Here is a 16,135-nt window from a genome sequence, read left to right as displayed (position 1 = left end):
GGTGTCAGAGAATGAGGCCTGAAGTGGAGGCCTTCGTAAGCTAAGTGCAGCTTCTTTTAGATTGGACCATCTTTAAAAATAAAAAAATCTGCTTTTTGTAAACCATTAGAGGGAAAAAAAGACAATTTTGAAGTTCATAGCCTTTCTGTAATTGCCTCATGCAAGAAAAGTCTAATTACGTGTCCTCTAGAGAGCCTTGAACTGCTGCATGTTTAAAAACAAGAGGGTAATGAAGCAAAAGTGAAGGAGCTGTTAATTACTAATATAGTATTTGTAGCTGCGATACCACGGACATCCTTCAGGAATTCAGGTGAAATAACACTCACAAGACAGGAAAAAGGATTTGTGTGAGATGCGGGTTTCCGTTAAAGCTACGGCAAAAAATAGGCTGGTCTTGTGGGAAGGGCTTGATTGGCAGGGAAGAGCTTTGAACCTGATGTTTGCAAGCTTTGCGGTAAAGCGACTCCCACGTGTTCTTTGGGGAGGCTTTGTTGTTGTGACTGGAGGAAGGCTTGACAACATCCTCTTACATTAAACAATACCCAAGAGTTCAGGCAATTCCTGGAGATAACAAAGAGTTGTGGCCTGTACTGTTTTCTGGTGTTTTTGAATTTATATTTTATTTTTTAATATAACAGCAATCAAATTGCTTCTTGTTTTTCTCTTTTAGTATTATTATTTTTATTATTGTTGTTGTTATGGCTCCCAGGCTAGAAGCATTTTCATCAACTTAAGGTTCAAATATTATTAATAATTTCATAATATTGGTGAAAATGGAGGAAGCAATTCTCCAAGAAGAAGTGAAGACCAGCATGGTTTAGTTATGGGAACGGAAACCGTCAATATTTCAAAACACTTTGCAACAAAATGATTTAATTTTGCCATGAAATTTTGAATAATATTCATGATCCCTACAGAAGCAAATGTATTTGAATAAAGTGATTAAATTTTTGAATTGTTCTAATTTATTATATTTATTATAACTACTTTATAAACAATCTGCTAAACACATAGATTGACTGACACATAATGAACATCGGTATAAAAGTCTAACATGGGAACATGGCAGATTTCTTTGGACCTTCTAATTCACATTCAGAGTCCCTGGACAGGGTACATAAAGCTATACAATACAAGAAAGGTTAAATACATAAAAACATAAAAACAAAAATTCATCACACTAGATTGAATTCTCCCTTTTCAAAATTCAGAGATACAGAGATCAGAATACTCTTCTAGTGCCTACAATTTAGCTTTCAATCTCTGGACTGCAGATACAAAGAAGGGGAAACAGTATAATCATTTAAACTAGCTCTTCATCATGTGAACTACCTGCTCCTTGCTTTTGCAATATTTTTCTTACAACATCCCCAAACTGCTCAAATGTCAGTCATTTTCTACTGTGCAGATATTGCCATAGTCTATAAGAGCAAAAATATCCAAAGTTAATATAACAACTTGGCAGAAAATTACATATATTCCTAGAGAATGTCTTACTTTAAACATTCTTTGTAAGTTTGTAACAGAAAAATGTTATAAACCATTTTGGGACCATTTACAAATCTAACGAAGAGAATTGTTGAAAGGTCTGGAAGAATAAATATGAAGTTGTTATAATTCTTTTGACTAAAATATTTCACCATCCCCAAGACACAGAATTAGCATAGAGGAGCTGTGCTGCTCAACACACTGTAATATAATTTAGAAAGAATTTCTTCAACCAAAAAATCTAATTAAGATTGTGGGACAGGCTGAATGTATAGTGTTGAAGTCTTGGCGTGATCAGCCTACACATTACACTTTCTGTTTTGATGAGATGCCAGGAAATAAAGTATTAGTATACTTCTCCGGAATAGCCTGCACTCAGCTGGCAGTGCACTATACCTGTTTATAACCATCTAACAATGTTCAAATGTTGACTAAAAACACAAGCAATGCTGTTAAAGGTAAATTCAAGTTGATTGTAGTCATATCAGCAACACAGCTGATAGGAAATTGTCTGCCAATTGTTGCCAACAACACACAACAAAGCGTGTAACACATCACTCCCTAGAAGCAGTGCAGTGTATCAGTGTACCTAACTTTAAAGTGCTTTTAGTGCAAGAAGGTAGAGCCCAGATTACAGAAGGAAACAACATAGTGCAAGAAGTGTAGTTAATATTGCAAATACATGATACCTGAGTATATGTTTCATGGCATTCTGAAGCAATCTGTGCAGCTAAACTGAATTAGCAGGAGGTTCAGTGCATATTTAAATGCACTGAACAGCTTGAAGGTAGGTACCATCCGTGAAGAGTGATGTTCAAGTTATAGTTCACAAAAACAGAGGACTAGTCAACTGGAAAAATAAAAATACATTAAATTCAATATTGTATTATTATTATTATTTTTTATTTTTTTTATTTTTTTTGTAGTGATTAAAAAATGAAGAACAAATTCAAGATAATGAAAACTAATCCGAAACCAACAAAAATAAAGTCATCATTTATGAAAAATATAAGCATCTCTGATCAGTATGTGCTCTTTGTTTAATACTCTAGCAACTCACAGAGTAATGTGTGTATTATTTTAATGCATGAAGTAATTTTTATGTTACGGTATATCGATTTTATGTAACCAATACGACGTCAAACACCATTGTCACAAATACAATCACGCTGGAAGGCAGGAAGAATGTCTGTCAGCTGTGTGTCACGCTCTCATCTAATTGGTCAGAAGCTGCCTTGGCTCTTTTTTCCTATTGGTAGTTTTTGTGGCCGGTCTCGTCACAACAGGAAGAGATGCTAACTGGTCGTCTGCCTGGCAGGTAAATAGTACACACCGGGGATGCTAGCTGTGGTCATTTCCGACACTACTAAAGGACAGAAACTCCGGGCTAACTGGAGCAAAGATGAAAGCCCATTCTTTACTGAGGATATTAAGGTATGTAAGGAACACCAGCTGTTTTGTTTTGACAGTTCAGAAAAGGAGAAGTTGGAGGGCGCGGCCTGCTGTCATTAGCATGCTAGCTAACCTCAGTGCTAACGTTAACGTTATGATATTGAGCGGCTCTTAAATTAATGGCTTAATACGTCATTAGCGAAGAAGGAGGCTGACTGCAGAGGACAAATCAGTAACTCAGACTTTTGCTACGAATGTTTAAAAAGAAGATAGGAAGATAAGCTAAATTCAACAACAGTTTTTGTTTGTTGTAGGTAATGCTCAGGAAATTGCTCAAGACTTGGGATTAGCTAGGTGTGTGGTTAGTTTCAGGTGTCTCTGGATTCCAGATTACACTGAGCTGGAGTGAGTAATCGTTTCACACCTGGCCTTCTATAAAATGATGCAGCGATGTCCTTTTATATATGTCATTACCTCTGTCAACAAAGGCAAACTGACAGACAACTTCCCCATTTTTATTTTTTATTTTTTTGCCACGTTCGGTTCATCTTGCAGTCCGACATTTATTTGGGTTAAACGTCTTAATTGCTCTTTGGTTACCTGTGTGCGCTAATATAATGCTGATAATCAAATTAATGCACATATTTTGGGGCTTTTAATCTGCCAGTCATCTTAGCTATGGATTCTCTGTATAGCCTTTTTCAACTACGGCAATGGGACAGTGCGCCTCGATTGTTTGTGTACCTTTGTTTTTTTGTTGTCAGAATCCCAACCACAAGCTAGCATTTATAATGAAATTGTAATGAACGCTCAGTGACAGTAGACTCACTAAGTCTAGAAAGAGACTTAAATTGCACTTTTTTCTTAAGACATCCCAGTGTGTTGTACATTTGCTCATTGTGTAAAAATGTGTATATGTTTATAATGCACCTCTTTAATGAAGAATAGAGGGATGTTCCCCCCCCCCCCCCCCATGTACTGAATTATGCAGTAGTTCTGCTCAGTGTGCCCATTGAATGGTCGTTGGCATGAAAAAGTTAGTTAACATAATTGTTGTTTACAAACTAAAGACTGATGGGTGTTGTTTACTTCAGGTGATGACTTCTTGCTGTAATCTAGTCACCATTATGAACCTAAAGTGAAAACACTGAGCTTGCAGAAAACAATTATGAGTCAGTGATTGCCAACGCTGATCTTTCCTGAAAGCCAGCATCTCATATCATGTGCTAGATTGTAAAACCTGAACTTGCCTTACAGGAATACGTAGTCTGGGTATTTCCAGAATACAGTTTTGTTTTTTTGGGTTTTTTTTGTAAACATATGATTTAAACATCATACTTTGGTTTGATGGCTGATGATCATTCAGACTTCTGTGTTAAATTAATGCTTCAGACAACCATGCAAAATGTGATTTACTCTTAACAGTGTAGAGTCTATGTTTTAGCTTTGCAAGTGGTTATATGTTCTGTGGTTTATCAAGTCAAGTTGATCCCTTTTTTTTTTCATTTGATTTTAAAAATAGCAGCGAAAGTCGTAGTTGTACTAGCTGGAAATGCATGTCAGAATATGGTGTGAGTTAAAGAATTTTAGAGAGGTTTGGCGTTTTAATGTATTAACACTTTGCTTTAACATGAGAGTGTAAATCTCACACCAGGAGTGATATGAAAAGATGAGAGGGGAGAAGAAGTGCTCAGTGCATCATCATAATGTAATGCTATGATGACTTTAATGTGATGGGAACACGATCATTGAGGAAATTGTATGTTAGAAGGAAATTTTTTTTAATATCACTTCTCGATTTAAAAGGGAGCCACTGAAGAGAAGCTAATATGAGAGAAATATAATCTCTCTTCTGTTCGCTGTTAGTACTCTTTCTGTGTGTTTTGGATATACAAAAGAGTGAGGTAAGCTTTATGATAAGGAATCATGGTAGGCTAGCCAGGAAGTAAGATTCTGGAATGTGGGCAGGTTGACCTAAAGGATCTTTTGCCCATTTCCTTATAATTTGCTTCAGAAGAGAAACCGACAGCCACAGCAGGATTAGCATCTAGCAGGTCCATGTGAGATCAGAAACGTCTGTTAATTTAAAGTCTGTCAAATGTGACAAGCAAACACATGTAGTTACATGTAGTATCTGTCAGAAAGAAACTTTTAGAAACTGTGTTTTCTGTTGGAAATTGTGCTGGGATTGTTTTCATCTCACTGGTTTTACAGCCAACAATGTTTGGGGTGGATTAGATGAGGATTTGTGTTTGTGTGTACAGTATTGAAGCCTTTAAGCATGGGGTGACTGAGATCACAGCATACACGGGCACACATGAGCCTTTCACCAGCCTCCTGTCACTAATAATCATTGAAGCAAATACAAATAACTGAACGAGCCACAACATGCAAAGTAGTTACGCATTTTCCTAATTATGATTGTGCGTCATGTTATGCATACTGTACTGTAATGTACTGGAAATATGCATTATGTGACTGGTTTGAAATCTTAAAAAAAACTTTATGCAAATTTTATGCCAAATATGATGCAGCCCTGCCAGTGTAGACATAGTGTAGTTCTAACATGTAACTTGCTGTGTCGATGCAGCAGTTTTGATAACGCACATTTATCATTATGTACGACACAGTTTGCAAAATAGTTAAGACACTATAAAATGGAAATAAAAGCAGAAAAGCAAAAAAATGTGACTTATTTAAACTCTATATTAAAGAATTTTAAAGGAAAACATATTAGAGCCAGAAACTTAATTATTATTGTTATTATTATCATCGGTTTTTTTTGTTTGTTTGTTTGTTTTTATCATTTTGAGTGTGGTGCAGTTGTGACAGACATATTTAGTGTTTTGCATTATTGCTGATTTTAGCAAGACTGTAAACAGGATCTTAGTTGCTCTTCAGGACTTCCTTTGTTGTTTTTTCACAATGAGTCTAAACTTTTCAGCTCTTAATAAGTCTAGGCATGCAGTTCAGACTCATAACATCCAGAATATAGTTTGAACAAGTTTCAAGCCATTGCCTACAAAAGACATCTGGATGCCAGTATTTCTTTAAAACTTCAGTAGTAGTATTTATTTATTGTCATTGTCAAGAACAATGAAATTGCGTTTGGGGCTTCCATACAACCCAAAAAAGAAGAAAATAATAAATACCCCTTAAAACCCAAGTGTACATATTTAACCCAGTGTGACTCCAATGCAATAGACAATCCTTAGCAATAACATGAGAACATGACAAGTAATGTTGGTAGAAATTCAGACAAAGCTTGTTCAGAATTTATTCTTCACGGATGTGCAAAATGTTCATGTAGTGACCACTAATACCATCCCGTGCTTCCACAGATGCTGGCTTTCAAATTGTGCACTGAGAAAGTGGAAGGCCCCTCTGGAAATCTGGAACTCTATGTACCAAAACAGTTCCTGTGATTTCCAAGAATAATTTTAAGTTGTTGACTCACCCCCCTGAGGAGGCAGCTGTGCGGATGCAGAGACGTTTCTAAAGGGGAAAAAAAAAAGTTTAATCTTGTATTTATCTGCATGATGGTTATAACAAGTCACTATTGATAGTATTTGTCTTTCTCTGCAGTGATGTAGTTCATTGCATACTTAAACATGTTCATGTGCCAGTGAAACTAATTTGACATTTGATCATTTCAGTTTTAGACACCTGACTGCGAGCCTGTAGCCATGGATGGACATGCTGCCAAAACCAATGAAAGCACCTTCCCCAGCTTTGTGGATCTGGATAATTTCCTTACCAAGCATGATTCCAACTTCATCTGGCTTCTTGTTGGTCAGTAGTTAAAATTTTTATGGAGACACTTAATTTGTATGTGTTCCAAATATTGGCTTTGCAGCAGTAATATTATTTCAGTCAATGCATCTTTATGAGAGTGCAATCTAATTCACTTCACTGCACACGAAGGGCATTTTTTTGGCCTTTATACTCGGTGTTGAATGCATAGCAATGATTCAGCTCAGTTTACAGTACGTTTATGTGTTCTCTTGACATGTTGGACATTTTGCTGTACTGAGCTCTAGGACTGAGTATAGTCCTAGATAAACGTTTTAAAAGCAGGTGTCCTTTGAATTTAAGCTTAATCCATATCTGGATTCAGTCATTAAGGAATATATACCCCATCTTTTTATAGAGAAGAGCAGGTTCACCTGAATTTGCACTAAAGCAGGTGAAATGGAGTGTATATGAATTCCATCTGCATTACCAATTATAGTGCCTAAGGAAACAGAGTACTTTCAGGTGGGGTTCCTAATGTGTTACTAGTTCTCATGCGTGCTGTTGCAGAATTTGACCCAACAGAGATTAATCAAGCATTGTGATTATATTTGAAAGTGTTGGCCTACTAAATTGTTATGTTTACAAGCAGACAGAAGCTTCTGTAACTCTTAAAATTTATTTTACTGACTGAAATCATGTTCTTTCTTTCCCCTTTCAGCCACCATTCTGTCCTGTGGATGGATTATCTATTTAACTTATTACAACTCACGCAACATTGGCCTCATTCTCACCCTCATCATCAACAGACTCTACAAGGATGGCTACATTCACATCGGTGTGTTCATCAGGAGCTCTGTCGCACAGTGATGAATAGGGAGGAGGAAGCGTTCAGTTGAAGGCGTTAACTCAATCTGCTGAATATTTCATGATGAGCCAGGTTCTCTCAGTGATTATATCCACAGCATCTGAGCAAATAATACCAGACTTTCTAAACATGGGTGACACAATCCACAATCCAATGAAACCTTACTTAGTTTTTAGGATGTGAGCTTCTCTTTCAAAAACGCATATCAATTAAACACAAACTTGAACCTGACTGTCAGCATGAATGAGAAATGCAAAATGACAACAAAGGCAGCATGAAAGTTTAATGAGAAGAGCAAGGCGTAGTTGACATCTCTTTGCCAACATATGCTGGTACAAACTGAGCAGTCACCCTTTTGTTTGCGATTGACTTTTCTATCCAGATAAAGAGAACGTATACTTTTTACTGACATATTTGTGTCAGGTGTTAAGCAGGTTCAAACATGCCTCAGGTGTGTTTCGCTGTCATTTAGCTTCAACTCAATCCTGCATGAATTTACAGGAAGGCATTAGCCTTTGTGGTTCTGTGTGGATTTTTGGAGCGAGTTAGACATTGTCTCGTCAGTCAGTGGAAAGGAATTTCACCAGTGTGAGGAAGCTTTACATTGGATGATAATGCATGAAGCACTCAGGTGCTGTCGCTCTGTTTGCATGAAGTAATTGAAACTGAGAAAGACATGTTATGAGCCAAAAGAGATTATTAACAGGAAATCAAATTCATCCTTCTCACTCAGTGACAGACTCAGACCCACTTGCTGATTTAGATCGTAATTAAGATTGTTTTTGGGGTGTTTTTTCTCTCTCTCTCTTTGATAAGAGTGAAAGTGCGATTAAATATCCCAGCAACACCCATGCTGCTGTTATTGTACCAGAGCTTTTATAATTCTGTAATTGCAGTTTTGTAATGATTCATTTAACTGGTTAAGCTTGAATTGAAGACATTGCAATCAAATCCAAAGAAATTTGCAGGATGTTACTAGTACGGTTTAATAGTAAAACCAACACTTTATGTTGCCATTTTAAAACATGCTCACACTGTTCAACTTTGCCTTTGTGCACAGGCTCCTTCTCCTTCTCTGTTCTGTCAGGGAAGGTCATGTTCAGAGATGTCTACTACATCAACCAAGACATGTCTATCAGGTAATCTGACCGATGTTTCTGTTGTTGCTTCTCCTCCATCCGTCCCACTCTTATCTTATAATTTGCATGCTGATTGTTGTTTGTGTGTGTTACAGGATACAGGATGGCTTTCTCATATTTCGTTGGTGGAAAATGTATAATCCAAAACAGAAACAACATGGTGAGTAGAGAAGTATTTGATGACTGCTTAGATTAAACTTTTAAATGCATATGTTAGTCCACCACAGAAAAAATATATGTATATATTGGAAATCTTAGGTTATCTATGTTTGACTATCAAGATGCAACTTTTCTAACTGAGTTAGTTTCATGTGGCAACATCACCTTGAGTTCTTAGTTGTCTCTGTTTTTGCATCAGATCCCAAGGCAGAGACGAGGCTTTACGTGACTGTCAACGGCTTTGAGTTCCATGTCTATAACCGGACTGACCTCTACGCACGACTGCAGGAGACCTTTGGACTGGAACCCACGCTTCAAAGGCCCAAAAAAGATGAAGAGAGGGGGCGAGAGGACAGAAACAAGACACTGGAAAGGTATAACTACGGCATCATCGGGCAACTTTGCTTTTTATCCAGTGTTAAAATTCTTTGTAAGACATGAGTCTTATTTGAAGTTTCTAAGTTGTTAATTGCTCTAGTTGTGTTACCTTAAAATCAAATAAAAATGCCTTTGGATGATTTGTCAGTTTTTAGCTATATCTGAAACAAAAAGAACACATGCAACAGTCTAAATGCTTGTTTACCTTTTTTTTAAAAAAAGTGTATATTTTGTTTTTTAATTGTGATAACATTTTTGGGAGTACAGCTTTTTATATTTTCTCAGCATGTCTGTATGGTTTCAGTTCAGCAGAACAGAAATGAGTGCAAGAGCACATTCAGTGGTTGTGAATGATAAACAGCTGCTGAAAAAGTTGCATAATGTCACACCCTTTTCTATCTGTTGTTACCAAGTGGATTAGAAGTGCAGACAGAACAGAGCTACTGTCGTTTCCTGCTGACAGTCAAATTAGTTGAACTGACTAGAATCACACATCACACTTAAAGAAACTGTCTTCTGTTTCTTGTGTAGTGTCAACATTAAAGCTGAAAGTCAGGATCCCTCATCATCTTGGCGGTCCCTCATTCCCGTCATCAAAGTTAACATCAGCACTGTAAGTACCTAAGAACATCTCAAAACCTTTTAGAGGCATGTAATACAATTTAATAAAAAAATAATGTGTGTTTGCTGTCTTGTAGGGCCGCTTAGCATTTGGGAACCACTACCTTCCACAGACTCTGTGCATGAACTTTGAGGATGCCTGCCTGACGTATGCCACCAAACCTCCCTCCAGCCACTTGGACCAGTACATGCACATTGTCAAAGGCTCACTGGAGAATGTGCGGGTCATGCTGGTTCCCAGTCCTCGCTACCTGGGCATGCAGAATGACGAGTGAGTTCAAGTCATCTAACAAAGATAAGCACATAAACAGTATTTCTCTGTTTACAGTGTTGTTGATAATAAAACTTTTTACCTCAAAGCATTTTTAGAGGAGTTGTAGCCCAAAAAAATAACTCGGCTTGAAGAATATCCTATTTCTTTATTTCCACGTATTTCTTTAAGCATATTATAATGACTAGTGCTAGTTCTCCGTAGTGCTTCTCATCTATCCTGCCGCATGCATATCTATGGTGTGAATCTTAAGAACAGACAGGATGAGACTGGGTTTGTATTTTTCATCTAGTTTGTACAAAACACAAGTAGAAGATTTTTGTTACCTTGGAATAATTTTATTTTATTGACTGCTGTTTTTTACTCAATTACGCTGCCAAGTGAATGTCGCTCTTTCAAGTACACTGAGACTGAATTGCATTGCATTAAAGATCATGGGTTTACAGTATAGAAGAATAGGCCACAGAGTTCCAAGTCTCTGTTTAACATATTTGCCCCCGAATTGTCATTTTGTGAATTTCTCATCTAGACCCCCCAGACTGATGGGAGAGGGCTTTGTTGTGATGCAGTCCAATGATGTTGACATCTACTATTACCAAGATGAACCAGGTAAGCTCATGCATGCACACATCCGCTGAGATTTCTGTGCTAAGACATTAACATGAATAACTGATAGCTGCTGACACTAAATGTAAAATTTACCAGCCAGTATGCTGTCTCTATTAAAGTATATTCTTGATTGTTTTTAGTGCAGTTGTGTATTTTTGTTCAGCCTTCTGCTGATACCCAGGTTTTGACGTTTTCACTGTGTATGTGTCCAGGTCTGGTTCCTGTCGAGCAGGAGAGTGGCGAGGAAGCAGAGACGAGCAGTGAGGATGATAAGCTGCAGGACCTGCCTCCTTGCTGGGGTCTGGACATCGTCTGTGGGAAAGGAACTGACTTCAACTATGGGCCCTGGGCAGACCGGCAGAGGTGAGCACAGATGGACAAAACAAAATCAGCAATATGAAACCTGAACTAATAGGTTTTTAGAGTACACGCTGACAGTTGGAGGTATTCGTTTTAAAGACATCTCTGTTTTTAATTGTAGTTCATACAGGTCCTGCTCAGGATTTTGTCACTGTAATACCACAAACTTATTATTGCACACACAGAATTTCCTTGGGTGAGCTGCCCAGACATATTAATCCTGGCTCAGTTATACTTTCAAGCATATTTACAGTGATGTGGTATGAACTGGAGAACTGGAGCGTAACTCCTTTTCATGTGTTGTTGAGCTCACCAAGGCTACCGAGTAAAAGCGTCATCAGCTGCACACCAAGAAGTTGGAGATTGTCTGTGGAGGCCATCACAAAGTACTAGCCATTAAAAACGTCTGCAAGCAGTAGGCTGCGCACTGATGCTGTGTCCATCTCTTTATTGCCTTAAATCTCTGAACATTATGTGAAATCCTTACTGTTCCTGTGTACACATAAAAAGCTCTTTGTTGCTTGGTTGCTGAAGTTGTTTTCAGGGTCGTTATGCACTTCCATATTTTAGATTTCATTCCAACTAAAACATGAATGAATGTGTTTGAGATGATGACCTATTGCTCACGAACCAGGAAAGAAATTAAATCCAGCTTCAGTATTTGCCGAGGGCTGGCTTCTGGAAGGCAGCCAATCAAAACTGATTGGGTTTGGTTTTGATTGATGACAGAAAGAAAACTCCTGATTTACTGGACAGTTTAGTTTAGAGATGTGCCAGTAGAAACTGGCTGAAGGGGGGGGGGGTGTCATCAAGTCTTTTATTCTAACACCCCGATGGTATGATTAGTTCACACTTGTAAGTATTTAGACTTGGCTCTATAATATGATTTTACCTTCTTCAGGGACTGTCTGTGGAAGTTCTTCCTGCCTGCAGACTACCAGGCCATGAAGGCAACTGAGGTGGCACAGCCGGGAAAACCCAGGCAGATCCAGGCCTTCGAGCTTCGCATGAACATCATTGCTGACGCCACCATCGATCTGCTTTTCACCAAAAACAGGGTGACTCTTGCTCTCTCTCCTGTCTGCTTTTTTTCCCCCTGCCAAACTCTTTGATCTGTCTTCGTCTCCCTGCTGTTCTGCTCGTCTTTGTCTTTATATCTCACCATGTTTGAGCTATTGATATTGGTTCATGTTTTATGCTTTTTCATATTTTCTTCCTGGAGCAGTGCAGGGATCTTCACAAAGCATGTGAAGTGCATACTAAATAACACCATTAATACACGTTGAATAAAAACCTAAAATTGCTCGAGTCAGGAAAGATTGTCATTTTATTACATCTTTTGAACACATTTCTCTTCAGATTAGGTGATGTTTTTCTTTCTTGTATTTTTATTCTCTGAAGCGCCCACTCATAATTTGACAGCATGTATGATATTGCTGCTTGCTTTCTCTCTCTTCTGATACGTCTTCATCCCTGTTACTAGGAAACCAATGCCATTCATGTGAATGTAGGTGCAGGCTCTTACCTGGAAGTCAACATCCCCATGACTGTGGGAGAGAATGGTAAGTGTGTGTTTCACTGAAATAACAGCAGTAGACCAAAGTATGAGTGTTCACATCAGCAAATATCCCCCTGGCTCAAGGTCAGCCCTGGTTAATGTAGACGCACGCAGCAGTTTTCTCATCATGTAGTAATCATCTTTTACACTTAATAATGGCTGAACTGCTACTGTGATAAGCAGCTTTATCAGATCTCACTAGAAGTTCATTTAAGTGTACAGCGATGGATTCTTCAAGCTGCTCATAGTATGGCTAATGATGAAGATGAGGGTATCTCTGTTTTTATTATTATTTCAGATATTTATTACCATTGATATTCATCAAATTCATTTCTCAATAGGGCTGCCACAAACAAAGACTAGTTGATAGTCGACTAGTCACTGATTATTTTTGCGATTAGTCGACTAATCAGATCATGCATCTATTGGACATAAAACGTACAGCTTATTGCACCAGCAGCATCTTCTCTTATATAACTATCATTAGCTTACAGCTTTAAGTGTTTAAGGAATGTGCTAACTAAAAATACAGACAAAATGATAGTTTATTAAATGTTAATTACATTTGCAGATTGTTTCGGTGGAGTTTAATAAACTCAGCCGTCTGCTCCTTGCGATCTAAAATATAACAGCACAGTATATTCTCGAGCATCTCACACTTCTGATAATCAGCTGTCTGCTTGACGTTTATTCAGCTGTATAAAAACTACAACTTTAATCTCAGCCAAACCGATTTACTCAGGAACAAATAAAATACTGAAAAAAGCCAAACAATAACATTTGTAAGTTATCTAAGTGACATATATGTTTCACCTGAGTAGCCAAAGACGGCAGTGGGTTTGAAAACGATTTGCCGGGAGTCCGGTGTTCTCACGGCTCTAGTGAGCCTTGAACCCCGGCTAGCTATCGAGCTGGTGGGTAACAGACGTCTCCGAAAACGTCGGAGCGCTTTTGCAAATATGTGGTGTCTTGATAAACTGAGCAGATATTTGAGGTTTACACAGCTACATTCTCGCCTGAAAATATGTTAAACTTTACTTTGTGACCCAAAAAGAATAATAAGAGTAATATTAAAACTAACTAGCTGCCGCCATTGTTGACAACTGTTCTGGGCCGCGCTATGAATTATGGGACACAGCTTCTTCTTCTTTGGGGTTTAACGGCAGCTGGCATCCTTGTACACGCAGTGCTGCCATCTTCTGTTTCAGTCAGTTATTACACTCTTAAATCCTACTACTCATTCCTGCATCTTTTGTGATCTTACAAAGCTTCAAACGACGCGTCGACTATTAAATTAGTCGTAGACGATTTTAATAGTCGACGTAATCGTGACTAGTCGACTAATCGTGGCAGCCCTATTTCTCAATAATGTTTAAGTGTGCTAAATTTAATTTTGCAGTTTCTGCTGGCAGTTATTTAATAAATCATAATTTACTTTTTTCCTAAACATGATTTTTTTCGTAAAGTGAACCAATGTAGTAAATTGTGCAACATCCTCCATATAATTTAAATTCAATTTAGGGCTGTAATGATTTAAACTATTAAAATCTTTGGTACGTTAGTGTGTAGGTTTACTATTATGGAAATCATTTTTATAAATTGCACTGTAAAAATTCTAAAATTACATTACGTGCATTTTTGTTTTGTGATATTACTCAGCTTACTAAGACCTAGAGATTGTTTTCTTTTCCTTTTTTCTGTAACTAAACTTTTAAATACAAAGTTTAGTTACATAATGCATCTTATTACAACACTGATCTTATGAATGATTTCACAAATATAAAAATAGTTTGAAAAACAAAATGAAGACATTTAAACGAGAGTAAATAACAGTTGTTTTAACTCAACTCCTGCTTCCTTATTTAGTAAATGACTAATCGCTTATTAAAGATTGCTGAATGATTGCCTAAAGTGATCACTTAATGGTGTATGTGAGGTTAACCATGCAATGCTAAGCTGCAACTACTCAGCTCCTCTCTTCTGTGCGTTGCACACAGACTGAGGTTTGCCAACATTTGTAAAGTCATGGCTTGTAAGGAACATTGTTAACAACTATTTGCTTTAGGACTTGTGTAACTGTAAAGTTAAGGTTTTATCATTCAGAATCATTGTTTTGTACTGAGTAAAAAGGACAATCAGACCTGGCCACGTTGAAATCATAGAGTTGACCATGAACTCCTCTGTATACCAAAGTATTCTAGAGTCAAATGTGAGGCCATCAAACAGCTGGGTCATGCAACAGGACAGTCATTCCCACCACAGTTGTAAAACTACAAGTTAAAAAAGAAAAGAATCAAGGTTGCAACGGCCCAGTCAAAGTTCAGACCTCAGCACGACTGAAAAACTGCATAAACGAATGACAATGAACTAAAGCAACATTATAAAACTCCTCCACAGCCAAACCTTTGTCTCACCTTGAAAGCACCCATAGTTTTTGAGATGTAACGATTTGTCACACAGAGCAGATGAAATTATGTCAGTGCTCACCTCTGTTCCCGGAAGTTAACATAAGCAGCTTTGGTAAATAACAGTGTTTCCAAGAACTTAACCGTAGGTCTAGCTTTTGAAAGATGATTGCTTTTGCCTTCAGGATACTCTCCCACCATCAAAGGTCAGCTGCTTCATGTGGACACCACCAGCAGCATGCAGTACAGGACCCTTCTGGAGGCTGAGATGTTGGCTGTAAGTAGCAGGCAATCAGCAACGAAGCTTTTCATTTGACGTTTTGGAGAGATTCTCGAAAGTTATTACATTTCCTTCAGCATTCAAGGAGACACCAGTGTTGCATACACACAAGGCGCCTCAAAGGTTAAAATTTGTTTTGTCTTTCCCATTTTTTTTATTTTTTAGTTCCACGTGATAGCCAGCTACCCCCGGGTATGGAACATGCCCCAGTCGTGGCAGTGTGAGATTGAGGTGTACAAGGCCACGTACCATTTCATCTACGCCCAGAAAAGCTTCTTCACTGGTGAGCAAGATTTCAGATTCTTTTATTTGGCCATGTGTGTATTGACACATCAGGAAATCCCAAACAATCATGAAAGAAATGTGTCTACGAGAATCACTTTTTCTTTTCCCTTTCTTTTTTAGATTTGATCCAGGATTGGGCGAGTGACAGCGCCCCCGATATCTACTCTTTTGTGCCGTATTCCTGGAAGTTCAAGATCCTTTTCCACCAGTTTGAGATGATCTGGGCAGCAAACCAACACAACTGGATTGACTGTTCCACCAAACAACAGGAGAATGGTAAGACAGATCCACCGAACAGCTGATGTTCATTTTAAATGAAATGTTTTCAAGAAATCACTTTAATTTGTTTAAAAAACATCTTGAGCAGTTGTGCTTTCTGGAGGTGCTGCAGCCATTGAGTAACTGTCACTTTACGGGTCGAGCATTCATTCTTGGCAAGTTAAAGTAGTTAAAATGAAATGAAGGGTACTGTACGGTTATAAAAAGATGAGATTGATAGGGCGTTCCCTTTCAGTCGATTCACTCGGTACAACACATAAGTATGGGATATCACGCCCTCGCGTGTCCTGGCTGAAGAAACCTTTATTCAC

The 16,135-nt window shown here is 38.0% G+C and overlaps 1 protein-coding gene across 5 annotated transcripts in view; it reads left to right on the top strand.

The window, feature by feature from the left end:
• Positions 1-2,762: 2,762 nt before the first annotated feature.
• The window catches only part of kiaa1109 (KIAA1109 ortholog), an 81,225-nt gene continuing 67,852 nt past the window's right edge, over positions 2,763-16,135 (top strand). For all 5 annotated transcript variants that reach the window (XM_013915231.1, XM_013915234.1, XM_013915233.1 and 2 more), the window contains exons 1-15: positions 2,763-2,922; positions 6,537-6,672; positions 7,334-7,450; positions 8,541-8,619; positions 8,715-8,779; positions 8,978-9,152; positions 9,688-9,769; positions 9,855-10,048; positions 10,578-10,657; positions 10,870-11,020; positions 11,919-12,075; positions 12,501-12,579; positions 15,166-15,257; positions 15,426-15,543; positions 15,666-15,821. In XM_013915231.1, coding sequence (XP_013770685.1) covers positions 6,567-6,672; positions 7,334-7,450; positions 8,541-8,619; positions 8,715-8,779; positions 8,978-9,152; positions 9,688-9,769; positions 9,855-10,048; positions 10,578-10,657; positions 10,870-11,020; positions 11,919-12,075; positions 12,501-12,579; positions 15,166-15,257; positions 15,426-15,543; positions 15,666-15,821 — 1,651 coding nt within the window. In that variant the 5' untranslated portion in view covers positions 2,763-2,922; positions 6,537-6,566. The remainder of the gene's footprint in view (positions 2,923-6,536; positions 6,673-7,333; positions 7,451-8,540; positions 8,620-8,714; positions 8,780-8,977; positions 9,153-9,687; positions 9,770-9,854; positions 10,049-10,577; positions 10,658-10,869; positions 11,021-11,918; positions 12,076-12,500; positions 12,580-15,165; positions 15,258-15,425; positions 15,544-15,665; positions 15,822-16,135) is intronic.

Source organism: Pundamilia nyererei, unplaced genomic scaffold, assembly GCF_000239375.1.
Source record: "Pundamilia nyererei isolate P.nyererei 1_Seehausen unplaced genomic scaffold, PunNye1.0 scaffold00274, whole genome shotgun sequence".
NCBI lineage: Eukaryota > Metazoa > Chordata > Actinopteri > Cichliformes > Cichlidae > Pundamilia > Pundamilia nyererei.
The sequence above is the reverse complement of the archived record's forward strand: the minus strand, read 5'-3'. Positions and strand labels throughout refer to the sequence as shown.